This window comes from Dromiciops gliroides, chromosome 1 (genome assembly GCF_019393635.1).
Source record: "Dromiciops gliroides isolate mDroGli1 chromosome 1, mDroGli1.pri, whole genome shotgun sequence".
Taxonomy (NCBI): Eukaryota; Metazoa; Chordata; class Mammalia; order Microbiotheria; family Microbiotheriidae; genus Dromiciops; species Dromiciops gliroides.
The window spans coordinates 406,759,583-406,786,925 of record NC_057861.1 but is presented as its reverse complement, the minus strand read 5'-3'; the positions used below and the strand labels follow the sequence as shown (position 1 = coordinate 406,786,925).

General features: G+C 35.9%; 1 protein-coding gene across 1 annotated transcript in view; it reads right to left on the bottom strand.

Annotated features, from left to right (window-relative positions):
* Nucleotides 1-1,661: 1,661 nt before the first annotated feature.
* EMB (embigin) overlaps nucleotides 1,662-27,343 on the bottom strand; it is a 45,205-nt gene continuing 19,523 nt past the window's right edge. Inside the window, exons 3-9 of the mRNA XM_043975131.1 lie at nucleotides 22,203-22,389; nucleotides 21,896-21,984; nucleotides 12,429-12,556; nucleotides 7,544-7,823; nucleotides 5,473-5,506; nucleotides 4,244-4,336; nucleotides 1,662-3,699 (exon numbers count right to left, since the gene is read on the bottom strand). Of these exons, the coding sequence (XP_043831066.1) occupies nucleotides 4,258-4,336; nucleotides 5,473-5,506; nucleotides 7,544-7,823; nucleotides 12,429-12,556; nucleotides 21,896-21,984; nucleotides 22,203-22,389 (797 nt within the window). The 3' untranslated portion in view covers nucleotides 1,662-3,699; nucleotides 4,244-4,257. The remainder of the gene's footprint in view (nucleotides 3,700-4,243; nucleotides 4,337-5,472; nucleotides 5,507-7,543; nucleotides 7,824-12,428; nucleotides 12,557-21,895; nucleotides 21,985-22,202; nucleotides 22,390-27,343) is intronic.

Here is a 27,343-nt window from a genome sequence, read left to right as displayed (position 1 = left end):
CACTAAAAAAAAAAAAAAAAAAGAATTTATGCCTTAGCATGTGTTATCATGGATAAGAATCTGAATGAGACTTGGCTTCAAATCCTACCTGAGTCAGTTACTAGCTCAGTTTTCACAGGGAAGTCTCAGAGCCTTGTTTCCTTATCTGTAAAACAGAGATAATAATTCTTGCTCTATAACCACCTGGGCTTGGGATGATTAAAAAATATCAGACACATAGTTTCTGGACAATTTAATCATTTTATTAATAGTCTGGCAGGATAATAATAAAAGAAAGTCTACTGGCCATCTCTCTTAGACCAAAGATGCTTCAGTGGGGTCTCAGTTCATATACCCTTCTAACTGTAGGAGGTCCATCACATAGCAATCAAATCTAATTGGTTGACATCATTGAAATCTAATTGACTGACATGATTGGAGGTGGGTTGTATTAAAATGAAATCTGGGGATATATGACTCAGGTCACTCAACTCTTAAAAAAGATGACATCAGAGAAAAAAATGTATGAGCCCCCCCCCACACACACACTCATGTTGATCAGGACAAAATAGTTTCCATCTAGGTGTGGGTAAATCTCATCAATCCTTGGGGTGGGGGAGGGGCAACCTAGACAAATGGATCTATCTCCACCCAAAATTCTTTGCAAGCTTTGGTTGGGTTGGGTTTGACCCAGATGAGCTAAGTAGACCTTGGAGTAGGGGAGGAGAAGGGACTAAGAAAGAAGTGATCACTCGGTCCCCCAAGATATCTTATTATTTCTCACAGGGATATTGTGACAAAAATGCTTTGCAAACCCTAAGGGGCTTCAAAAATATTGGTGGCTATCATTATTACAAAATGCCTTGCCTTGGGTTCCATTTGGGCAATGGTCACACATTACATTTTCATTTTAAAGAAATATCAGCACTTAGTAAGGTAGCAGTGAGGCACAAAATACATTAGTCTTCAGGCTAACATTACCCTAATGTAGTTTTGCCAATTGAAGTCACTCAAAGCAACATGTGAGTGAATTTTCAAGCTAGTTTAGGGGGCCTTGAGTGACCTGAAACTCAAGCCAGGTAATACTATCCATGTCTGCTACCCATCATTCTCATTTCACAATGCCAGAATAGAATCCTCAATAACACCATTGTGCACCTCTCTGCTACCATAACCAAAAATCCACCCTTTGCTCCCATCTCCATTCTGCAACAGGAACACCTGGGACACCCCCAAAGGGCAGAAAAGAGGTATCATGGCGATGACAAAGTCAAATTCAGCCTCAGAGCCCATATTCTTTTTTTATCATGTTAATCATCTTGCCAAGAATAGATGAAATTTATTCATGCTGGCATTTAGGGTTAAACAAGCTAAATCAGAAAAAGTAGTCTCCTTCTGCTTAACAGATTTGAGCTATTTACCCAGAATATAGGAAGCATTTAACAAATGTTTACTGAGTGATTGATAAAAAATCTCTCTGGAGAATTATTTTAATTTTCAGAGTATTCAAAGCTAAATTACAAAACAAAATCCAAATTGTATTGCCATAAAATTCATAGCAATATTTTAACTAATACATTTTAAAAAGAGAGAAATAGCATTTTTATTGTCAAAAATAGTTGGACAAGACATATATATATATGTGTGTATATGTATATATATATATATATATATATGTGTGTGTGTGTGATACAAAAACAAGCAAAATAAAAAGACATTGGTATTAAAAACATCACATAAACTCACATCTCATTTGATTTGGAGTAAATAGAATAAACAAATATTTGGAGAAATATACGCAAATAGTTATCCTCGTTAAAAGGATTTTAACCAACAAAAATTAACAAAAAATGTTGTTCTTTTTTTTTCTTTTAGGAAATACTTTTAAAGAACAATTAATTCTAAACAAGACAAGAAATAAACTACTTTATGCCCTTAAAAGCATACCAGTTCACTCAGGATGTCAAACCTTCTGTCAGAAAAGGAATTGCAATGGAGTACTATGGAATATATAACAATTAATGCCTTAGCTTCTTGAGGACAGGAGTCATTTTGCTTTCTGTTTTTGTATCCCTGGTGTTTAACATAGTGCCTGGACTATAGAAGGCACTTGAAAACATGTTTGTTGATGGACTGATTGATTAGGTATTTAGATTAGTCATTGACATTTTTAAAAAGCTCACATAGGCTGGGAAAAATAACACCTAAGGAATTAGCATTATTTTCAACTATATGAGGTATAGTAAATAAGATGTTTAGTCTCAGTCCTCTGGAAAGGGTCAGGGTTGTGGAGAAAGCCCAGAAGTACAAATTAAAAGATGTATAGAAGCAGACATCTCTAGAAGACTAGACATCTCTGAAAGTAAGGCTGCAAAGCAAACCTTAATATGCAGTCAAACAGCCAATCCAGGGTAGCCACATGTGAAGTATAAAATCTCTGACCATCTCCAGTGGTTTCAAGATGATGGTCTTTGAATTTTAAATGGCCCCACACTAAAACTAGGGAGCAATGTGGCCCCAATGTGAGAAGGTAAAAGATAGAAAGTGACACAAATTGACCTCATTTTGGGGGTGGGGGGGTGTGACAAGATCTAATCTAATACTATAATAAAAGTGTTTGTTTTTATGCTTATTTGTCCTAAGATTTATAGGTAAAAAGGTATTTGTTTAAACAGGAAATAGTCTACAATCTTTTACAGAGGAAGAAGGCCTTGCTTTTCCAATAGGGGACAGGGACTAGATATGTGATTTCACTGGTATAGAGAACTCTAAATTAAGGAAACCCTCTTTACCAATGGATGTTGGCACTTTCTAAGCAACTTAGGGTTTAAAGAGTTACCTAGAACTCTGAAAAGTTGAGTAACTTCAATGGGGTCACAGAGCCACTATTTGTCAGAGTAGGAATTGAACCCTGATCTTCCTGGATTCAAGGCCAATTCTCTAGTCAGTATGATATGCTATCTCTCTCAACATAATAAAATACATTTTCACTAACAGTGACCCTTTAAGTTATATTTTTTCCAAATAGGCATCCTATACTTTGTTATCCCTTCAAAAATATTTCAGCATTTTATTAAAACACATGGCAAAGGCTTTCCTTTTAATGTTATCTTTGGTGGTTGTGCAGCAGTATCTATTAAGGATTTTTCTTTTTTTTTTTTTTAGTGAGGCAATTGGGGTTAAGTGACTTGCCCAGGGTCACACAGCTAGTAAGTATTAAGTGTCTGAGGCTGGATTTGAACTCGGGTACTCCTGAATCCAGGGCCAGTGCTCTATCCACTGTGCCATCTAGCTGCCCCTCTATTAAGGATTTTTGCTGGTATCGATTCTGTCCATTCTTTGAAGACTAGCATAAAGTTAAGATTTTCATAACACTAAGGAAAACCCTGCTTAGCAACATTTTACTAAAAAGAATGTTAATATCTGCATATGTAAATAGTAATAATACTTTTGCTTTTCACTAATATTGTGAAGTAATCACAACATGGAAATATGCCTTCAACCCTGGTATAAATTTATACAATTTATGAAATAACTTATCAAGCACAGGGAAGGCATAATGTTTCTATTACATGACATTTCATTCTTTAAAGCATCAACAAGAAAAACCATATACCCTTGAGAGAAAACATAAACAATCTTGAAATGTGGCAACTGTGAACACAGCTTCCCAGGATTCTTCATTATTAAATGATTTCTCTTTTGTTGGCTTCAAATTTCCTGAATTAAATAAAGCATTTTAAATATGATTAATATGACATTTTCTTTGACAAGTAGCATTATTATGATGATTCTATAGCATTGATTATACAGTGCTGAAGTAGGGTGGAACTCACACAATTTGCTCAAATGAAGTCCCTAGACTAAATTCACAAATGTTACCACATAGAAGAAAATACAATCAGAATATAATAAGTGAAGAAATAGGAGCAAAATTGGTGATATATATGACTAAGGAGCTTTTATTACAAAGGATGTGAATGTGTCACAAGTTGAAAAAGCAGCAGAAAAAAAACACAATGAGATCAAGATGGGAAGAATGCAAAAGAAAATCAGCAATGTAACACACCATGATTCACCTCTCAGGAAGGTCTACATGCCTTCTATGCAAAGAGGCATCATCACTTTTTTCATTTAACTGAAATTCATGTATCTTTTACATAATTTTTGTCCAAAATATGAAAGTGTAATATAAATTTCTAGGTCTTTTTATGAAGCAAGAAAAAATGTGTACATCCATGGTATACATTAAAATTAATTTTACCTGTAATTGGAGCATTAATTCATACTGACTTCACTCTTTCTGTGTCTGGTTCTTTGATTATTTGTGTTTACTCCATTGTGATCTTCTGATTTTCTGCATAAAATTTAAACAAGAAGAAAGAAAGAAAGAGAGAGAGAAAGAAAGAAAGAAAGAAAGAAAGAAAGAAAGAAAGAAAGAGAAAGAAAGAAAGAAAAAGAAAGAAAGAAAATCATCACATGCTTACTCTATATAACCTATATTAGGTTCATTTATCATATCAGGACACCATTTGATATTATATAGATATCATCAAAACATAATTTGGCCCTCCAAAATCTACCTCCTTCCACCATGAAGTGGAGGTGGTCCAGGACCTTAAGCTACAGAAGCTTTATGTAATGGCTTAGTGACATTCTGTTGTCTGAGGACCACATTAATAGTTTAGTGACATTCTGTTGATTGAGGACCAGATTAACTAAATTTACAGTGGTGCTAAATTTAAGATGGGTGGCCTTCACAACAATTCATTTAGCCAAATGAAACAGTTTTATGTCTGTCTATTGAATACCATGAAGGTATTTGATTTTATGCCATAAATCACAGAAAGAAGTTGTCCTCAACAATCCTCTTGGGGTCAAAATGGAAGACAAAATTGTTCTTCAAATTGCTACAGATCAAATTTTGGCAAGAAATAAGTATGTTGTGAGCACATTAATGGAGAAACCAACAGATACATATTAGAGGGCATTCCAATAAATTTTATATCCCCACTTCTGAAGTGAAATACATTTACTCCAAATACTATGTAGCCAGAGCATTCCTACAAATGGAATAAAAGCTGTTATAGACAAGAGAAAAAGGTAGAGAGATTATCTGGAGACTCTTGCCCCATATCCCATTCTTAGATCTTGGTCCCTTAATACAATAGTGACAATTTTGGAGAGATCACAGACCTTCTGTTTATATTGACTAAGTATTTATAAAAACTGGACTATCATCTATCTCACATGTATCATGTGAGAATTTCTTTAGTTATTAAGAGAAAGAGTAAAACAAGTAAATATTTGGACCCATGATTATGTTCATGTGCATTTTCAACTCTTATTTGTTTCAGGAATTGAATTGAAGAATAACTTCAACACTTCTTGGTCAACCTTTGGGTGAAAAGTCTTTAGTGAAATAATAATCACATTAAATAGTCCCTTTTTTCTCAACTACATTATTTTACATAATTTGATATTAATACTTACAGCTGTTCAGCTTGTTCAAAGTCTTTTCCACCTTCTGTGATTAAAAAAAAAGGACAATTTAAATCTTAGGATTATTATTTTTTTGAGGATCATATATAATCAGTTTTCTATAAGTAGATTTTCCCAGAGAATGCAATGAGAACTGATTAGCATGTCAATTTTCAAGTTATAAATAATTTAATAAAAAGCTATGATGTGATCCTTTACAATTTTCCAATGAAAAGAAATAAAGTGGTGTAAAAATATTAACTATAACTAATCTGAAAAAATTATATGACTGTACTTATATGAAAAATTATAAGTTTAGAAAAATTATAACTGGGCCATAAGTCCCATCGTGGTTGCCATTCAAATGTAAGAATATGTTAACTGACTAGCTGGGCCTAATCTAACTGCAGACCTAATCTGGGGACTTTTGACTGGCTGTCTATTTGACTGCTATTAATTTCCTAAGCCAATCTGTTAGGGCCTTTTAAAAATTTCTCCACACTGCTCCGCTCCCAAATTGATAAGCAAACGATTAAGAAGCCTCTTAACTAAATAATCAAACCAGGGTTTATTTATAGAAATAAATGTAAGAGATAAGAAATACAAAGTTATATAAGACCTGACTGCTTTTAATATAATAAGGGCCATTGCAGCCTCTTGCCTGTTATGCTGTTTGGTATGCCGTATACCTGGTATGCTGTTTGGACCTGTTCACCTCCAGTCCTCTCCAACTTTCACTCTTTTTCTCCTTCACTCCAGCTCCCCTGCTTCACTTTCACTGCTCAGCTCCTTTCTTCTAGCTCCAAGCCCCCTTCACTTTTTCGACCCCCCACGTCTTCTCTACTTGCTCTGTCAGTCCGCCCCCCTCAGCGCCCTAGCGTCCCTTTCTCACCAACCTCTCAGCGTCTCTAGCCTTCTCTCACCAACCTCCTTGCATTCCCTCAGTCCTCAGGCATCCTTCCAGCATCTTCCTTTTCTCTGTCCTCCATATGTCTGTCTTCCCTTACTGTCTAATTCCCCGGTATATATCTTCCTTCTCTCCACTCAAACCTTGGGCTCCCTACATCCCCGTACACATCAAGCTATCACGTCAAGCTAATCCACCGACCGCACTAGGGCTGTGGCCCGGGAGCTCGAGTCTGCCGTGCACACCACACCCAGGGTTCGAGGGGCCCATGCCCCCTGTTGTGCGCCCAGGGCCTGGCAGGACAAGCCTGGGATCTCCAGTGCAGCTCCCCTCAGGGCAGAGGGAGCTGGGGCTTTCCCCAGCTGTCTGCCCAGCCAGTGTTCTCTAAGGCCCACAGGCTTCTCCACTCAGCTGAAGCAGAGGGGGAGGGGCAACAGCCCCTCTTACACAGAAAAGAACCCTGAGGGCCTAAGGCTTTTTTATCTCAGCCCAAAGGCAGGGTCCCCAAATCACAATAAATTCCCACAGTGGTATGGACAATACTTCATATACCAAAAATTTTGTTTCTCAAAATATTTAGTTTCATGTATATATGCTGTATTTAAATTATTTAATTTAAATGAAATGTTTTAATTAAAAAGTAAAATTGACATAAAATTCTTGATTCTCCTAAGTCTTATATTTAATTAAAAATTTGTAACTTAAATAGATTAAGATGAGTATTTTTATTTTGCAGCATTATGTAAATGTTAATAATAAATAAATAAATAATAAAATAGATTTATAAATATTATAAATAAATAAAATAGATTAATATGAGTATTTTTATTTTGCAACATTTTATGAAGAACCATCACAAAATTCACTGACATATTCTATTGTATATATTTTTATATACCATAAATATAACATATGTGGCTCATTTGGGGAACAGTGGAGCTAAGTAAAAATAGAAAGTACTCTATAAAACTAAGACATTTTAGCAGGTTAAGATGAAAAATTGATTAAGAGCTCCAACTTCACTGGTATGGAATACTGGTAATTAGTGGTATAGAATAAAAGGCTATTAATGTTAATAACGACCACCTCTGGGAGTAAAAGAAGGGTAAGTAAAACTTTTGAAACTTTATGGTACACTGATAGGTCATAATGAAGTATATTGGAATAGCTTCCTACCTGAGGATGTCTGTCTCCTTTTGGTATACAGCTCATAGAGAAAAATACCAGTTACTAAAATGACAACTTCAGCAGTTACTGCAAGAAATGGTTTGAGCGGCACCAGGTAGGATAGCACTATGAGGTTCTGCTTTCCTTCACTATCTCCTAGGAGGAATATCGCACGGCACCAGTATAGTCCACTGTCTGTTGATTGAAGGTGCTTTATCTTTAGCTTTGTTTCATTATATTTGGATGGTAGAATTTCATACTTGTTTTTCAGTGTAGTGTCAATGGGAACCTAATATAAAGAGACATTCAAACCACTTGTATAAGAATTTGGGATTTGGGAGATTGTTTTTAAATTGGACCTATTATTTCAGCTGGGAAGTTATTTCTAGTGGAAGAACTTCCCCAACCAAAGCAGACTGGCATCTCCTCTTCAGATTTAGCTTATTGACTTCTAGAGATTGGTCTGGGACCTTAGGAGTTAAGTGACTTGCCCAACATCAGACAAATTCTCCTGGCTCCAAATCCAGCTCTTTATCAATGTCGCCACATTAACTCTCAAAATATTTCTATATTTATGAGCTGTTTGGGAAAGATATTAAAAAACCAAGAAGTAGCATCTAAAACTTTACAGGCAAATGATTTCTTTAAAAGCAGCACCAACCTGCCAGCTTCACAGGTTCATAACATGGGCATTGTCCCGGATTCCTCATTTTATCTCACCTTATATGTCCAATCAATCATTAAGTCTTGTAGTTTCCACCTTCAAAATATCCTTTACTTCTGACCCCTTCTCTCCACTCACAAAACTATTACCTTATTCCAGGTCCTCATAATGACTCAACTACTGCAATAGTCTCATAATTGGTTTACCTGCCTCGTGTCCCTCTTCATTCCATTCCATCCTAAATACCACTACCAAAATAATTTTGTTCAAGCACAGATTTGACCATGTCATTCCCCTACTCTCTCAATTCTGGTCGCTTCCTTTCACCTCTAGAATAAAATAAATACTTTGCACAGTGCAAAGAATGCAGAAGGCATTTAATTCTTGACTGCTACTCATCTTGTGTTATTAATGATCATTTCCAAGGAGAGCAAAGCAAAAAATATATTATAATTCTAAAGAATCATCTTTCAGGTTTTGAAAATTCAACAAGGAGATCCCCTCTCTAGCCTTCTGTTTTCTTATTGTAAAATAAGAGTTTGGATTAAACCAAGGGTTACTAATCAGATTTTTATAGATCCCTTTGTTAGGCTGGTGAGGTCTGTGGACTCCCTTCTCAGAACAAAGATTTTAAGTAGCTAAAACAAAATATTAAATATTACAAAGAAAATCAATTGTATTGGAATCTAGTTTTATATATATATATATATATGCATATATAAAACTAGATTGTATATAACTAGATTATACATATAACTATTATATATTATATAACTATTATATATACCTAGATATAGATAGACAGATAGATACGCATGCATATATATCTCTATGTTTATATCTATCTATAAATGTAAACTTCAAGGATCACACATTAAAAACCTTTGAAACTAGACAACTTTCAAATCTATGATCCCATAATCATTTATGGGGAAATGTCTCTGTCATAGATATACTTTAAAAGCAAGTCTATACTCTTTTGTTTGTCTGTTTTTTATTTTTTGTTTTGTTTTGTTTTGTTTTGGTAGGGCAATGAGGACTTGCCCATAGTCACACAGCTAGTAAGTTTCAAGTGTCTGAGGTTGGATTTTAACTCAGGTCCTCCTGAATCCAGGGCCAGTGCTCTATCCACTGAGCCACCTAGCTGCCCCCACAAGTCTATACTCTTTTGCTTTACTGGTTGGTTGTTTAGTAAGTAGGCTTGAGGTTATCTCCAAACCAGAGAACAGGCCAGGCTAGATTAAAATCTGCTCCCCCCTAAACCAAAACACCTGGGACCCTCTGAAGCTGGGAACAGGAGCAGAGCCAAGAAGCAACCCCAGCCACAGCTGCAGCCCCTGCCCCACCCCCAGTGAGGCCAGGCAGGATGAGAAGAAAGCCCAATCATCCCCCGGGCCACATTGTAGTTCGAACAGTGTGTCCTGGAAGCAGCACCACACTTTAAGAAGGAGTTAAAAGCCAAGAAATAGTAAGCCAGGATGAGTAGGCAGAGAAAGCAGAAGACCATTGAAAACTTCTTTGGGGGTAAGGTAGACCACAATACAACCTCAGAACAAGAAAATAATAACAGGGTCAAAGTTCCAACATCCAAAGCTTCCAAGAAAAATACAAACTGGTCTCAGGTCATAGAAGCTTTCAAAAGGGACTTTGAAGAGAAAGTAGGAGAAATAGAAAGAAGATGTAGAAAAAGGAAGGAAAGAATGGAAAGAAAAATGAGACCGATGCAAGACAGTCATGAGAAAAAAGTCAACAGTTTGAAAAGCCAAATGGAAAAAGAGATTAAAAAACTGTCTGATTAAAGTAACTGCCTAAGAATTAGGATTGAACAAATGGAAGCTAGTGACCTTAAATACTCTTAAATTATAGAAAAGTGACCCCAGTACACAAAAGCAGTATCTGAAAATTGTTGGTCAGCCAAAGAAGTCTAAGCATGCCTCTGAAGGAAGAAAACCCCCTACCTCTGCTAACAGAAGACTTAAGGCCAGTGTTTAAATATAATTTCATTACCACTCACTGGTGTAGTAGAAACAGAATGGAGATGGGATGTCATCTTGAGCAATGGTATATCAGTACACTTAAATTTGGCTCTTTCCTTTTACTGTTTGTTTGGGGTTTTTTTGAATGAGGAAGAAATTCTAAATATTCCCTATATTCTTTTTGATTTCTCAAGATTTTTCATATTCAGATATTGTCTAAGACTAAAATTCAATATAATATAAATCAGTTTACTGGCTGAATGTCATGACTATATATCTCAATTTAAACTATTTCAAGATCTGATTAAGACCTAGTGGCCTGCTCTTTATTATCTGCAATGAGATTGTTATCCAAACTCCAGACCTCCTGCCAACCAGCAGCTATCTGGGGGGTCCCTTCAAGAGGAGGTTGATCCTGGGACTAGAGAGAAATATAAGCATATATTTATTGTATTTGAAAATACAATTTATATATATATATATATATATATATATATATTTCTTTGTATTTCATTCAATCAACAAGCATTTATTAAGTATATACTAGGCACCAAACACTATCTACTATTCTTTCCTATCATGTTTACAAATAACTGGGAGTTTAATAATAGCAATTTAAATGTTGCGAAAACCCCATCATTCAACCAAACTCACTCAAATTAATGTTGTCTGATACATAAATTGTTGGCTGTTTCTTTTCTCTTTGCTGCATTAGCAACAAAGACAAGGACATATGATACCACAAACTCATACCTGAATGTTATCTGAGGACTAACCTCTGAAACACTCTACCAAAATCTCCATTGGCTTCACAGTGGCATTGAGAACTCTCTCTTCTCAAACAATGGACTCCCAACACCCTGCCCTCAAAAAACTGAAGCAAAAATCAGTCTTGCTTGAGTTGGAATGTCCTATCAGATTTGGAAGCTCAGCACAGCTACATAGTGGTATTAGCTAACAAAGCAGTTTGCCTTTGACAGGAATTTATTTTTATTCCTCATTAGGTCTTACAGAAGGGGAAGAGAAAGAATACAATGGTGACATAGTCCCCTTTACTGCCATTATCAAAAAATGTGGAGAAGCTTTGATGAGCATTATTGATTATCTATGTCTTAATAGTCAGTGATGGGACAATGCACTCTTCTAGACTACTAGGAATTGACTTTCTTAAGTTTCCCTTGACCACCTGCCACCCCTAGACCATCTTGCTTCATTTAGGTAGTAAAACCTGCATATCTGATTTAAGGCAGAATAACTGCACATGCAGGTTAAAATAAAAACAATTTAGGAAAACCTGATATTTTTCTTTTCCAATGTGAGTTTGAAGAAGCTAGATAGTATAGTGGATAGAGCGTAATGTAATAATGTAATATCAATAATGTAATAATGTAATATCAAAAAGACCCTAGTTAAAATCTTGGGCACATACTAGTTGTGTGACCAAGTGGGCAAGTCACCTAATCTCTGTCTGCCTCAGTTTCTTCATTAGTAACATGGAGCTAATAATAGTACCTACCTCCCAAGGTTTTTATAAAGATCACAAGAGGTAATATTTGTAAAGTACTTAGCACAATGCCTGGACATAGTGGGTACTTATCGCCTCCCCATCCCTTCCCTCTATATTATGATAGTAGTGAGAGAGGGATAAAAAAAAGAGTGACAGATTTTTTGCAAGGGTTGGAGTTTTTAACTATGATTTTGTTGTTGTTGTCAGGAATTATCAGTGAGGAAAGCCCCTCTCTATTAATGTATATCTGCCACCACTTTGGAACTCTAGAATGTTAGAAATTCATCTGGAGCATTGAGTGGTAAAGTGACTTGTCTAATCTCCCAGAACCAGTATATGTCACAGAAAGAATTTGAACACAGGTCTGCTTGATTTAGAAGATAGTTCTATCCACTATGCACATGGTCTATGGAATGATAATGAATAAGGTATTTTTCCTCAGGGATTTTTCTCCAAATCACCAATTAAAAATTCAAAAGGTTAATGAATTGTGCCTTCCTCTCAAAAAGATTGAATAAATTACTAAATGTTCCTTTAAAGTCAGGTTTTTTTTTTTTACTTTTTAGAAGTGATTTCTGAACTCTGATTATGTCAATGACAACACATTTATCATAAATGCCATTTGTTTGTTTGTTTGTTTTTCCTAATACTGAGAATAACATAGACCTAGGGTCATGTATCTATTATGAAAGATGAAAAAAAAAAGCTCTTACCTTTTTTTCTTTAATCAGAAAATTTTAATCTTACCTTTTCACTTCCATTACTAGCATACCAGACCCACATCAAAGGGACATAGTTTTTACTAGCACAATTCAAGACAACAGAATCCCGTTCATAATTCACCAATGGCTTTTCTTTTGTATAAATTTCAGGAACTAAGGAAAATTAAGAGAAATGCATAGTTAGTAAAAATAAATTTAAACAAAATACAAATTTGTGTTTTAAATATTTCCTTTAAAAGTTCTTCTCTCATGTTTCTAAATTATTATTATTATTATTTTTTTTTTAGTGAGGCAATTGGGGTTAAGTGACTTGCCCAGGGTCACACAGCTAGTAAGTGTTAAGTGTCTGAGACCGGATTTGAACTCAGGTACTCCTGACTCCAGGGCCGGTGCTTTATCCACTGTGCCACCTAGCCGCCCATGTTTCTAAATTATTAATGAACTATAATATGGTATTATCTTCTATTTGGTTCCGTATGATTAGGAAAATAACGTCAGAAGAAATGAAATGCTCATCTATGTTTCAATTAATATAGAAAGTCCTATATAAACCTCATCAATGTTGACCAAGAAATATTGGAGTAGAACACAGTTACGAATCAACATCAATATGCATTGGATATTTTTTAAAAAGCTATGGAAATTTAATAATGACTAATGAAGTGACCAATCACTATTCTAGAATACTGATGGTAAATCATGCTTCCTGACTTTTAATAAAGAGATGATGGTACAGAATGAGACATACGGGCGCAGCTAGGTGACACAGTGGATAAAGCACCAGCCCTGGATTCAGGAGGAGCTTAGTTCAAATCAAGCCTCAGATACTTGGCACTTACTAGCTGTGTGACCCTGGGCAAGTCACTTAGCCTTCATTGCCCCGCCAAAAAGGAAAAGGATGATACTTACATTTACAAACACTGACCACATGAAGATTGTATGTAAGAGTGTAACTATACTTATTTGTTACAACATAAGGTGCAACATAACATGGCAGAGAGAGTAGTGAGGGAGTAGAGGGGAAATGATGAGATACTAAAAAAGAGGAAGAGATTAGGGAAAAGGGTATAAATGAATCATCAAAAATACACAGAAAAGAAAATAAATTCAAAGGGTACACAGCCAATTAGGTGTCAGAACTACTGGGTTAAATTTGAAATACACATAACAAAAGCACTCCTTTTTTCTATTCTTTGTATAGGTAAATGCTTGTCTGTGCTAAGATAATAATAATAATAATATTTTTTTAAAAAAAGAAAGCGATAAAGAATCAACTTTTCTGATATTAGGAATAATTTGTTCAAAATTATCAGATTTCAATGACACTAAATCCATCCTACTACCTCCAAGCTATCTGTTGTGGGGACCAATTTTTAATTGGGGAGTATAAGCTAAGCTTCTCACCTCAATATTGGGGCAAGGAAAGAGACCAGCAGCCTCCCTCAAAACAGAACAGGATTTATTTTAACAAGAACGAACTTAAAAAAAAAAACCACACAAACAGGATCAGTAGGATCAAGTGAAAGGAAATAAAATGGGGAAAGGTAAATTATACAACCTCAGAAGATACCAATGCCCAGGAATCAGCTGAGAATATGCAGCAGACCTCTTGTCCTTCCAGTGTCCTGCTAGAACACCCAATTCTCCTCCCCCAATCCCAGAAAAACCCCACACCAGACCCAGCCAATGGGATGGCTGCTCTGACAGTCACATGACTGCCCTCACTAGGCTTCTAATCATTATAATTTTGCCAGGCCCATATAGGCATCGGTGAGTGGTGATGACTTGAGGTGCCAGCGCCATGGCAACGGCTACAACCAGTGGGTGGAGCACCATGTGGTTTGTGGAGCCCCAGGCCAGTGTGCGCCAAGGCATAAAAACCTCAAATAACAATTAATTCTTTATACTGTTAATAGGATGGAGACAGGGATGAGCTGGTATAAATATTTGACAATTGGCTTCACATAGAGTTGGGGTGTGGGATATGCAGAAAATGCTATTATGTTTAATTTCTACTGTTTTCTCCATCACTTTCATAAGCCCAGACAATCAATAAAACAATAAGTCAAGCCTTAATTTGTAGCATTTGCCTATTTCTGAGGTATGAGTGATCACATTGAAAATTGAAACAATTATTCTCAAGAGACAGTATGAACTGACTCCAGAATATGACTGGATGGAGAGTGATTAGCCTGGTGAGATCAGAATGGCTCTAAGAAAACTGATTATATGGTCTTTCCAGTGTAATGATATTGTGTGTTCCACTAGGATGAGATTCATGTTGTTTGGGGCAAACTGCCTCAGTTTACACAAATAACTCGAGGAGACCACCAAGTCAAGCAGAGACAGATTTATTACATTCCCATGGGAAGGGGCAAACTCAATAACTGAGTTGCGATAGCTAATACATGCCTTGACCTTTTATAGGAATGTTAGGGGGGAAGTCCCCATGCACACTAGGGCGAGCTCACAATCTAACATCCAATCCTGTCTCACCCACGGTGCGTGTTTAGCTCTTGATCAATGTATGGAGACATGCATACGTGTTCCAAGAACAAGGGGGAAATGGGGAGGGGGAACAAGGTCAAACCAAAGGAAGAGGGAATGGGGGAGTGACAGTCAGATGTTTCAGATCTCACAGTTCCCACTGACTCCCTTCTTCCGGCCTCTATCTCTAAAGATATTCAACTTGAATAACAGGAAGAGTCACTCAGGTGTTTCAGCATTATTTTGTAGTCGTGTTAATTTTAGAAGGATGACAGGGTTAAAATTTATCTTCAGCTATGTTGGGAAATCAAAGAAATAGAATAAAGAATAAAAGAATAATCCATTGTTGGGACCCTAGGGTCAAGGGGATTCTGCTCTGAGAAAAAAAAGGGACATGTCACTTAACATCTGATCTCAACTTAATTGCCACATCCTGTGCCAAGCCCTGTCCTTTCTTCTTGAGTCCCAAGTATTGAATTGGTGGGCAAACTCCCCGACCCACTCAACAGGGACTGGGGTTCTGACACATGATGGATTCCAGATAAAACTAAGATGTAGCTGACAAGTGGGGAGACTGAGCAGAAGTAAAAATACCATTAATTGGCAATAAAACAAAGGAGACAGTGAGAATTTGACAAGCAATAAACTTTTTTTGGTTTTTTGTTTTTGTTTTTGTTTTTTGCGGGGCAATGGGAGTTAAGTGACTTGCCCAGGGTCACACAGCTAGTAAGTGTCAAGTGTCTGAGGCCAGATTTGAACTCAGGTACTCCTGAATCCAGGGCCGGTGCTTTATCCACTGCGCCACCTAGCCGCCCCCGCAATAAACTTTTAAACTAACTATACTGGGGAGGGGCTGGGTACCTTCCAGACCCCATCCACAGAGTTTAATCTGACTCAAATCCATAATCATCTCATACAACATGATGGCTTGTATTAAGGTTTTAAGGCATACAGAAAAGATGGTTAGTGACATGGTTTCACAGCTGTATCTGTGAATCTGATTTTGTCCAAAGCTATGCAGGTGTGAGTTTAAGGATTCTCCAGACACACACACACACACACACACACACACACACACACACACACACAAACACAGAGAAAGACCTGGCAAGATTCATATTAGAAGAAAGATGTTAGTGTGGCTCTAGTCACAGAAATGAAATTAAATCAAGTAGTATTTAGGGTAGGAAGAACTTTATGAGTTTTCTCCTTACAATGTTTATCTAACCAGAGAGGAGAGGCAACTAGAGCAACTTAATGTGTAGAAATTAGATTTAATGTAGAAATGTCAATCTGTGCATCCATATCATTGAAGATTCTGATGCAAAAGGAGGGGAGAAAAATCATACTGGCAAAGACCGGAGGCCAGAAAACTGAAAGCTGAGCTTGCACTTTCAGTTCAAGGAACAATTAAAAAAAATATCATAACATTAGAGGACCAAAGACTTAGATCAATAAGAGACATTTGAAGCCATCTAGTCCAACAGTCTCATTTTACAGATGAGGAGACTGACGCCCATAGAAGCTAAGAGATTTTCCCAAGGTTACTCAGGTAGCAAGTGATGGGGCCACAAATCTGATGCAGGCCTTTTGACTCCAAATACAGTGTTCTTCCCACTGTGACATCCAAGCTGAAAAATAATGAATCCAAGAAGACTGTCATGACAATCTTATGAAAGAAAAGGTAAAAAGTATTTGTCAATCAATTGGGCATTGACTGCATGGGAGGTTGAACAAGAACCTAGCTGAAGAAACTTTTTCTGATAACATTTGTACAACAGCTAGTATGTTTCTACCTTTTCCAATGTAAGTGTAAATGAGATCTTAGCAAATCAAGGCATTCCTTAATTGTTCCATTGCAATAAAAAGGAATGGGCATGGTAGAAGTTACAGTGGATCTCAATAAATATCATATCACAGGAGAAAAAAAGAATATAGGCTAATTTGACCAGCTGATGTGATCAACAAGATCCAGAGAATAATGTACCTCATAAGCAGTGTTTAGGCTAAATTGTAAACAATAGGGAACTTCCTATACCAAGTGAAACAGCATCTCTGGCAAATCATCTTTTTTCTAATTAAAAGAGCACATGTGATAATGCAATAGAAAAGGATGCACTTCCCTTACATAATTGCTTAACCCACTTTTTGCAAAAGTATTTTTGTAGGCTCAGCTCAGTTTTCTTATGCAGCTGCCTGTCCGTCAGCTAAAAAGGAATGATTAGCCCTGTAGACAGAGGCAACCTGTCAAACTAACGTTGGAAGCAGCCTCATGATACAAGTGAACAATTTGGCTGAACCAATACTGGTAATAAAATTCTCTAGAAAATATCAGTCAAAGTAATATGTTTCAGTGTCTTCTTGAGGAAGAAGACTAGATGGTTAAAGGTTAAGTATGACAAGTCATCTCCAACTCATTAGCAGCTGCAGGTTCAGAGTGCACAATTTGCTTAACATTCCCTTTCTGACATTCAAATACCCCCCTGACAGCCAAATACCAAAAGACAGCAGCTTTTTTTTCTCATCATACTAATCAGCTATGTGGAGGCCATTTTATAATCTCATAGTAATAAATCATCTTTGCCTTGCACACAGACTGAGTCAGTGACATCACTGCTGAATTGTTCCCAGGGCTCCAACTTGTATGCTTGTTTTTGACTTTTACACTTAATAGCCGACTTCCCCTGCCCTATTTAAAACTGAGGCTTCAATAGACTTTCAGGCATGTACTGGGCCCAGCTGTGCCAGAAAAGGAAGTTAAGATCTTTTCTTAGAAGAACTGACAAGTCACATACAAGTGCAGAGTAACAGGAAGATTGAGTATTTATAAAATATCTATGCCTTGAAGTTCTGGTTAAATAACTGCAATATGAATTGTTCCATGGAAGCCTTTAAATTGTATTCTGATGAAATTAATTGTTGCTTCAGGCAATATTAATTTTTTAAATGAATTGTAGAGCAGGATTCTCTCTTAGGAAAGAAGAGCTAGAAGGGATACATTTATTAACTTTATAAATATATCCAGGATACCGGGTATGCTTAAAGTTGCATTAAAGTTAAATGCACATTAAAAACTAATAAGCCCAATTGAAATGTTTCCATCTAAATTGCAGAAAAAGGAAAAAATTCTGGTAACACAGGTATCTTTATATAAAAAAAAAACCACAAAAAAACAAAACCTTGATTAATACCATACAGGCTTTGTGTTGAGGGTCTAGTCAGAAAAAGGAATTAATTTAACTAAATCAAAGCAGACAAGTAATCAAAAGGTGCCCACTGATATATAGTCATGTGTATATGTGTGTGAATATATACATGTGTATATATGTGTGTGCATGTATATTGCATGTGCATATATGCATATATATACATAGGCATAGACATGCACACATGTTATCTGTTCTTGTTTTGGGAAAAACAAAAAACAAGAGTACTAGAAGGGAAGAATGAAAAATTCAAAGAAAGGGGGGAATTAGCATCTCAAGTGAAAAATATCACTTTTAATTATGCTACATCATGAATTAGAAATTAGCATTGTCAAAGCAATAATAGTTCTACTCTGTAAAAGTGGGATTCTTTCATCAAAAGAGAAAGCTTTAATAAAAGGAAAAAACAGTAATATCTAAATACGTGTTGGACATTTATTCTACTTGTCTCTCTTCTTGAACTTGTTACGATTTATTCCACAAAATCTATTCCTTGACCTAAATCAGTATATCTAACAAGAAACATGTAATGGATACATACTGTGTGTCTATTAAATTCTAAATAGGGAAAGAAGGGAAAAAGAAAGTGAAAGGGAAAACACAAAGGAAAAAAAGGGGAAAAAAACAGTACAGAGTACTTAAAAAGTAAGTTACTAGGGGCAGCTAGGTGGTACAGTGGATACAGCACTGACCCTGGATTCAGGAGGACCTGAGTGCAAAATCCAGCCTCAGACACTTAACACTTACTGGCTGTGTGACCCTGGACAAGTTACTTAACCCCAATTGTCTCACCAAAAAAAAAAAAAAAACGTAGGTTACTAACAAGTAAAAGATGAAGAACAGGGACAGCTAGGTGGCACAGTGGATAAAACACCGGCCCCAGATTCAGGAGGACCTGAGTTCAAATCCAACCTCATACACTTGACACTTACTAGCTGTTTGACCCTGGACAAGTCAAAAAAAAAAGGAAGAGCCTGTGTGTAAGGTGGTAGATAAATACAGAGAAATGAGTAAAGAAGAGCACAGTCTTTAATCATGATCACCAAAAAGCAATGAGTTGTGGCTACTAACAGGAAACTTAAAAGAAAATTAAAGAACTCTTTCAAAGTCCTGAGTAACTTAAAATGAAACAAAAGCCTTTAATAGTTAAGACTTCTTTATAGTTAGTCTAACCTGGACCATGTTGCTCTCATGTTATCATGATCTAGCTATGAAAATACTTTATTCCTATTTGCCAAACAAAATTTCATATCTCAGAAACTTGTCCATTTCTGACAAGTGATTCTCATTTTCACAAATAAGCTGTTTGTGAAAAATCACATTTTGGAGCTTTTTAGAAATACAGAAAATTTTCATGAAGTCTGAGGGTTCGAGAAATGTACTTCCCTGAAGACGGACTGATGGGGCAGCTAGGTGGCACAATAAATAAAGCACAGGCCCTGGGTTCAGGAGGACCTGAGTTCAAATCCAGCCTCGGACACTTGACACTTAACTAGCTGTGTGACCCTGAGGCAAGCCACTTAACCCTCATTGCACTGCAAAAAGACTGATGGATGGAAAAGATCTCAAGTTCCTAATCATTTTCTTACATTGTACACTATTTTTTTTGTGGGAAAAGTGTTTTGTCATTGTGTTCATATAGTTCCTAGGTTTGTCTTGGCAAATAGACTCTTAAATATTTTATATTGTCTATAGTTATTTTAAATAGAATTTTTCTTTCTATTTCTTGCTGTTGGGCTTTATTGATCATATATAGAAATGCTGATTGATGATTTATGTGGGTTTATTTTATATCCTGCAACTTCATCAAAGTTATTAATTGTTTCCAGTAGTTTTTAAGTTGATTTTTTTGGATTCTCTAAGTATACCATTGAGGAAATTTATTTTTATTTGGGAACCCTACCTTTAGGCTGAGATTAGAAAGCCTTAGGCCCTCAGGGTCTCTTCCCCTCCCCCTCTGCCTCAGCTGAGCCATAAAGCCCTGTGGGCTGTACAAGATGCCAGGTCAGACAGCTGGGGGAAAAAAGCCCCAGCTCCCTCCGACCTGAGTGGAGGGATCCGAGAGGTACCGGGCTTGTCCAGGCTGGGCTCTGGTGAGGCATGTGATGCTGGAGCATCCCCCCAGCCCCAGCTGCAGCCCTGACTGGCAGATTAGCTTGGTCTGTGGGGGCGCAGAAAGCCCCGAGATTTGAGTGGAGATAAAAAAGGTATATATATATATTACCTGGAAATCTGTCAGGGGAGCGGACAAGGATGGAGCGGTTTGGGTTCAGACGAGGAGACAGGGGGCTGAGAAGAGGTCAAGAGGGTGGCTGATGAGATTAGAAGGTGGGGGGGACGAGACGAACAGCAACGCAGGACTAGGAGCAAAGGCAGCAGAAGACAGACTGAACAGGAGGCAACGGAGAGCACAGAAGTGGTCAGCATAGGGTATAGGTTGGAGAAAGTGAAGATTAAGAGGAGTTAGAATAAAGCACCTGAGTGCCCTGAGGTGAGAGGCAGCTAAGGCCCTTATTGTATTCAAGAAGTTCGAAGTGCAGCAGATGGGAAAGAGATGCAGTGGAAATAGACCGCAGGAAAGCAGTCAGGTTGTACATTTTATTTCCCTGTATTCGTAATTTTCAATAGTATCTCATAAATAAACTCTGCTTTGATTATTTAGTTAAGAGGCTTCTTAATCTTTAGTTTATCAATTTGGGAGTAGAGCAGTGTGGTGGAACTTTATAAACGGCCCATATTAAATTAATAGCAGTCAGATAGCCAGTTAGTCAACAGTCCCCAGATTAGTCCTCCAGTCAAATTTAGCCCCCCAAATTAGCCCTAGTCAGTCAAAAATATTTCTACATCTTAATGGCGACCACGAAGGGACTTATGGCCCAATTCTGATTTTTCTAAATGTATCATTTTTCATATAAACTTATAATTTTTCATAAGTCAAATTATAAATTTTTCCAGGTAAGATTAGTTTGTTAATATTAATTTTTTACACCATCATATCATCTGCAAAGAGTGATAGTTTTGTTTAGTCCTCACCTATTCTAATTCCTTCGATTTCTTTTTCTTCTCTTATTGCTAAAGCTACCATTTCTAGTACAATATTGAATAATAGTGGTGATAATGAACATCCCTGCAGCCCTGATATTATTGGGAATGCTTCCTACTTATGTCTATTACATATAATGCTTGCTTATTGTTTTAGATAGGTACTGCTCATCATTTTAAGGAAAGCTCCATTTATTCCTATGCTCTCTAGTATTTTTTAATAGGAATGGGTGCTGTAGTTTGTCAAACGTTTTTCCTGCATCTATTGAGATAACCATATGATTTTGGTTAGATTTGTTATTGATGTGGTCAATTATGTTGACAGTTTTCCTAATATTGAACCAGCCCTGCATTCATGGTATAACTCCTTCCTGGTAATAGTTGTACTCTATTTTTTAAGGAGAAAGAGGTAGAGAGATCCAGTTACTCTAAGGAATTACTGGTATGAAGATTGTCTCCATCAATATAAATATCCAACTCTTCTCTAATGGAAAGTCCTAGAGTATTCTGTGGGGTACCAAGAAGCTAAGTGCCTTGCCTGTTGTCATATAGCCAGGATGTGTGAAAAAATGGAACTTAAATCCAGATCATGTATACTCCAAGGAAGGCTCCTTCATATTCAACATAGTATGTGTGTGTACATATATAAAATATATGTTGTTGATTGTTTTGTTTATTCATTAAAAATGTAACAAAACAATGAAGTTTTATAATTCCTAGAATGTAATATTGACATTGTTAAGTTTCCAGTACTAACCTTTAAAGTGAAATGTGCCCTTTCGTTCCTTTTCCCCTTCAAAAATACAAGAGTAGTTTTCCATATGCATCCTTTCAGTGACCATCAACCTAGAGATAATTGAAATGATTATTTTCTTGCCTTTATACCTTCAAGAATGAAAAAGCATTCAATAAAGCATAAGCTTGAGCAATACAAAAATACTATGAAGTAAACAAGTGAGGGGGTAAAAATAATATTTGGAAAAAACAAGTCAAGAAAATAATTAAAATTCAATTACTTTGTGGTTATAAAAATTTTTTTTAAGTTAAATTTCTGCATTACTTACGTGATATAAGCTTGCATGATATTTTCAAACACTCTGACGTGACTTGTTCCATTGATCCGATCATTACCTTTTTTCCAATATGCATACACAAACTGTGGGTGTCTGGTGGTACTGAAGTTACATTTTAATTCTATCCTAGCAGGGTTTCCTATTGTCACATTTTTTTCCACAACTTCATCAGATTTTTCTATTAATTTAAAAAAAAGATAAAGGATAAGTATTGAAAATTAAACATTTGGAGCAGCTTTAAAATATCAATTACAACTTTATAATTTCATAACAAAACATGGCTTTTCAAGAGGTCTACTTATGTCATTTGATTCACTTATTTTTTTCAAATTTGAATAAAAAATTAATGTTGATAGAAATGCATAGCTGTATGCCATAATCCTATAGCACCTATTGCCTTGTTTTCTCAATTAGATTTCAAACTCTTTGAATACAGAGACTAAGTTTTGTATTTCCCTTTATATCCATAGAATAATGATTGACACAGAGAAGGTGTTCAATAAATTTATCTTACTGGTTGATATATGGTCCAAAAGTTTGATTAGAGCACAACAAAAGTTATACTATAAAGAAAAACTTTACAAGTTAAAGGATTTTCTGAACCAATTCCAATAATATTGTCTAACTTTTGAATTACAAAATGGGGATAATAATACCTATTTTAACTACTTTATGAAGTTGTTGGGAAGTTCAAATTAGATGATGTATGAAAAGTGCTAAGTAGGATAAAAATATTTATTACATGAACTCTTAATAATATGAAGTTTGAAGCATTAAACATGTAGCTACATAAGAACTCATCTTTATGATTATTACTGTTAAAGAGTGGCAGGATGGAGTAGTAAATAGAAAGCTGCCCTCACAAACAGGAAGAGCTAGGTTCAAAAGTTCCTTTTCTGACACTGTATGACCGCATCACATCACTTAACCTGTCAATTCTATAGACATCTCTCTAAGACAAAAGTTGCAGAGAAGGGACTGCCCTGTACTGGATAATAGCAGTCACCTCAACCAGGGGTTCCCTATATCAATGAAATCACCATCCTTATTGTTAATAGTCAGGTCCTAAGGGTATGCTACTATCAATCACATTTCTTCTTACATAGTTTTTTTGTTTTGTTTTGTTTTGCTTTTTTTTGCGGGGCAATGAGGGTTAAGTGACTTGCCCAGAGTCACACAGCTAGTAAGGATCAAGCCTCTAAGGCAGGATTTTGAATTCAGGTCCTCCTGGCTAGTGCTTTATCTACTTCACCACCTAGCTGCCCCCTTTTACATAGCTTCTTAAAGTTTGCCATAATTCTCTGTAAGACACTCAGTTCTCTAGAAAACTATGTCCCACACCTACCAAATTAACAGACTATATAAAACAAGGCTTCTTAAACTTTTTCTATTCGTGATCCCTTTTCACCTGAGAAATTTTTATATGACTCCAGGTATATAGGTATACAAAATAGGTATGTATAACCTTTTACTGTTTGCCAAATTTGTCACAACCTCCACATTCAGTTATGCTACCTAATATGGGGTCGCGACCCACAGCTTAAGAAGCTAGGATATAAAGGACAAGATGTTTGGAAAAGCTGGGCAGAAAATAGCTTTTGTCCAATCATTTACAGTGTCATTGCCTATAATTACATTTAAACATTTAGAAGGTGAGAAAATGCTTTCCTGAGTAGCAATGAAGTATAAAGTTTTTAAAACTGTATGCACAGCTACTCTGAAGTGCTTTGTGAGCAAATGCTGGGAATAACTGCTTGTACAATTAAAAAACAGCTGAATTGAATTTCCTGCTTTAAAACAGAATGCCTTTGAGTATAGAATAATGGAGCCTACAAAATATCAGACACTAAGAAAAAAACATGAAATTATGATAAATTAAAAACATATGATGCAACCATTATGGAGCACAATTTGGAATTATGCCCAAAAGGCTATAAAGCTGTGCATATCCTTTGACCCAGCAATACCACTTTTGGGTCTTTTTCCCAAAGAGATCATAAAAAAGGGGAAAGGACCCACATGTACAAAAATATTTACAGCTGCTCTTTTTGTGGTGGCAAGAAATTGGAAATTGAGGGGATGCCCATCAACTGGGGAATGGCTGAACAAGTTGTGGTATATGAATGTAATGGAATACTATTGTGCTGTAAGAAACGATGAGCAGGAGGAAATCAGAGAAACCTGGAAGGACTTGCATGAACTGATGATGAGTGAGATGAGCAGAACCAGGAGAACATTGTACACAGTATCATCAACATTATGTGTTGATCAACTGTGATAGACTAGATTCTTCTCACCAATCCAACGGTACAAGAAAGTTCCAAAGGACTCATGATGGAAAAGGCTCTCCAAATCCAGAAAAAAAAAAAGGAACTGTGGAATATGGACACTGATTGTACCATACTATTTCTTTTGTTTTTGATGCTGTTGTTTTTCTTTTTTGAGGTTTTTCCTTTTAGCTCTGATTCTTCTCGTGTAACATGACTAATGCAGAAATATGTTTAATGTTTTATATATATATATATATATATATATATACACACACATATATACATATATACATACATACATATATATATATATAAAACCTATATCAGATTACCTGCTGTCTAGGGGAGGGTGGGGAGGGAGGGAGAAAAATTTTAAATTGGAAATCTTATCTAACCAAATGTTGAAAACTAAAATAAATTAATTAATTAAAAAAAACACATAGTACAGGTAAAAATAGTTTTAAATACCATTAAATATTCTAGGATATCTGAAATACCCTCTGCTCCCTTTTGAGACCATGTATTATGGTCTCAATTCAATTAAGCAACATTCATATCAAGACCTAATGAAAGGCTACAGAGGAGAAAAAGACAAAAATGAGACTATTTCTGCTTTCAGGTAGCTTACATTCCACTTGGAAGGATTCCCTATGTATGGTCAAAGTAGATATAGAATACAGAGTTATTTCAAAAAGAAGTCTATTAACAACTGAGTAAATTGCAAAGGCTGCCTGTAGGAATTGGCACTTTGACCTGTGTCTTAAAGAAAGCCAAGTTTGTTGGTGTTTGAATAACCTCAAGGATATAAAGAATCAAGTTATCTTCTTTAGGATGAAGAATGTTATCTCTAGAAAAATAACTAAATTCTGAGCTTTTCTATTCTCTTTATTATTTTTTTCAAGGCAATGAGGGTTAAGTGACTTGCCCAGGGTCACACAGCTAGTATGTGTCAAGTATCTAAGGCTGAATTTGAACTCAGGTCCTCCTGAATCCAGGGCCGGTGCTTTATCCACTGCATCACCTCGCTACCCCACTGTCCTCTTTAAAAAGCATTGAAGTATCAGTTCTGTATAATGTAATAGTCAATCAAGTACCCACTGGAAAAAGTGAGTTATTAGTGAAAAAAAAGAAATCAAATATTCAGAAAGTATACACATAGGACTGAGAGTAATTGGAAATAGTTATTTTGTAAACTTTGGAAATACAAGGCCTAAAGAACTAAACACAAAGAGGGTGGTGCATTACCCATTTTGGAATGGCTATAGAATGGCTGGACTAATTACGGTTTATAGATATAATGGTATATTATTGTACCACATAAAATGATGAGAGGCAAACCAGGGGAGACTTATATGAAGTAATGCAGAATTAGTGAGCAGAACCAGTAGAATGATTCATGTAATAACAAAAATACTAAAAATACAACCAACTTTGAAATGATCATGAAATAACTATAGTAACCTTGTATTTGACAAGTGTAAAACTTAAGATTTTAGGATAGGAACTCATTATTTGGCAAAACTTGTTAGAAAGCCGAAAAACAGTCTGGCAGAAATTGGGCATTGAACAATATCTTGCACCATTTACCAAGTTAAAGTAAAAATGGAAATGTGACCTAAATATAAAGAGATCTATTACAAGAAAATTTTAATAACATGGAAAATATTAGGAAAACAATTTACAAATAAACAAGAGATAGAGCTGAGTGTGAAGTGTAAAATGAATAATTCTGATTTTGTAGCTAAGATCAAAAGGAAAATAGAAAATTGGGGGACATTTTTGTAGACAGTTTGTGTTTCAAACATATAAAGAACTTTGTCAAATCTATAAGAATACAAGTTACTCCCCAATTGATAAATGGTCAAAAGATATGAATAGGCAGTTTTCCAATGAAGAAATCAAAACAATTTATAGCCATATGAAAAAATGTTCAACATCATTATTGTTTAGAGAAATTCAAATTAGAACAACATTGAGATAGCGTTTTACATCTATCACACTGGCTAAAATGATTAAAGGGGAAAATTATAAATGTTGGAGGGGATATGGAAAAATTAGGACACTGATTCGCTGTTGGTAGTAGAACTGTGAACTAATCCAACCATTTTGGAGAGCAATCTGGAATTATGCCCCAAAAGTTATTAAACTGCCTATGGCCTTTGACCCAGCAATACTACTACTAGGTCTCTTTCTAAAGATGATTGGGGAGGGTGGGACAAAAAGAACCTTTATGTCCTAAAATAATTGTATCAGCTCTCTTTGCGGTTGGCAAAGAACTGAAAATTGCAGGGATACCTATCAATTGGAAAATGGCTCAACAAGTTGTGGTATATGATTATGATTGAATACTACTGTTCTATAAGAAATAAACTCAATGATCTTAGGGAAAAATAGATAGACTTTGCATGAAATAGAAGACTGAAATGAGCAGAACCAAGAGAACATGCTATACAGTAAGAGTAACATTGTTTTACATACAACTTTGAGAGACCAACTCATTCTAACTATTATAAATACCCAAAATAACTACAAGGGATCTATGAAGGAATCTATTCCATACTATATGTGAGAAATGGTTTTATATACATAAATACACACACGTGTATTTGTGTCTAATGATACCCATATCTAGGGTAGAGGTGGGGGAAGGAAGGAGAAAAAAGGGGGGGTGGAGAAAATTGCATAACTTTATCAAATATTTAAAAGGAATAGCAAGTTTCTCTTAACAGAGCTTCAGTTTCATATGCAATCTTTTTTTTTCTATTCTGTTATAAAAATGCTTGTTTTGTTTCTTAAGTTCAGAATAAAATAAGTTAAAATTTAAAAAAAAGAAAAGAAATACTTGAGAACTCTTACCAATGC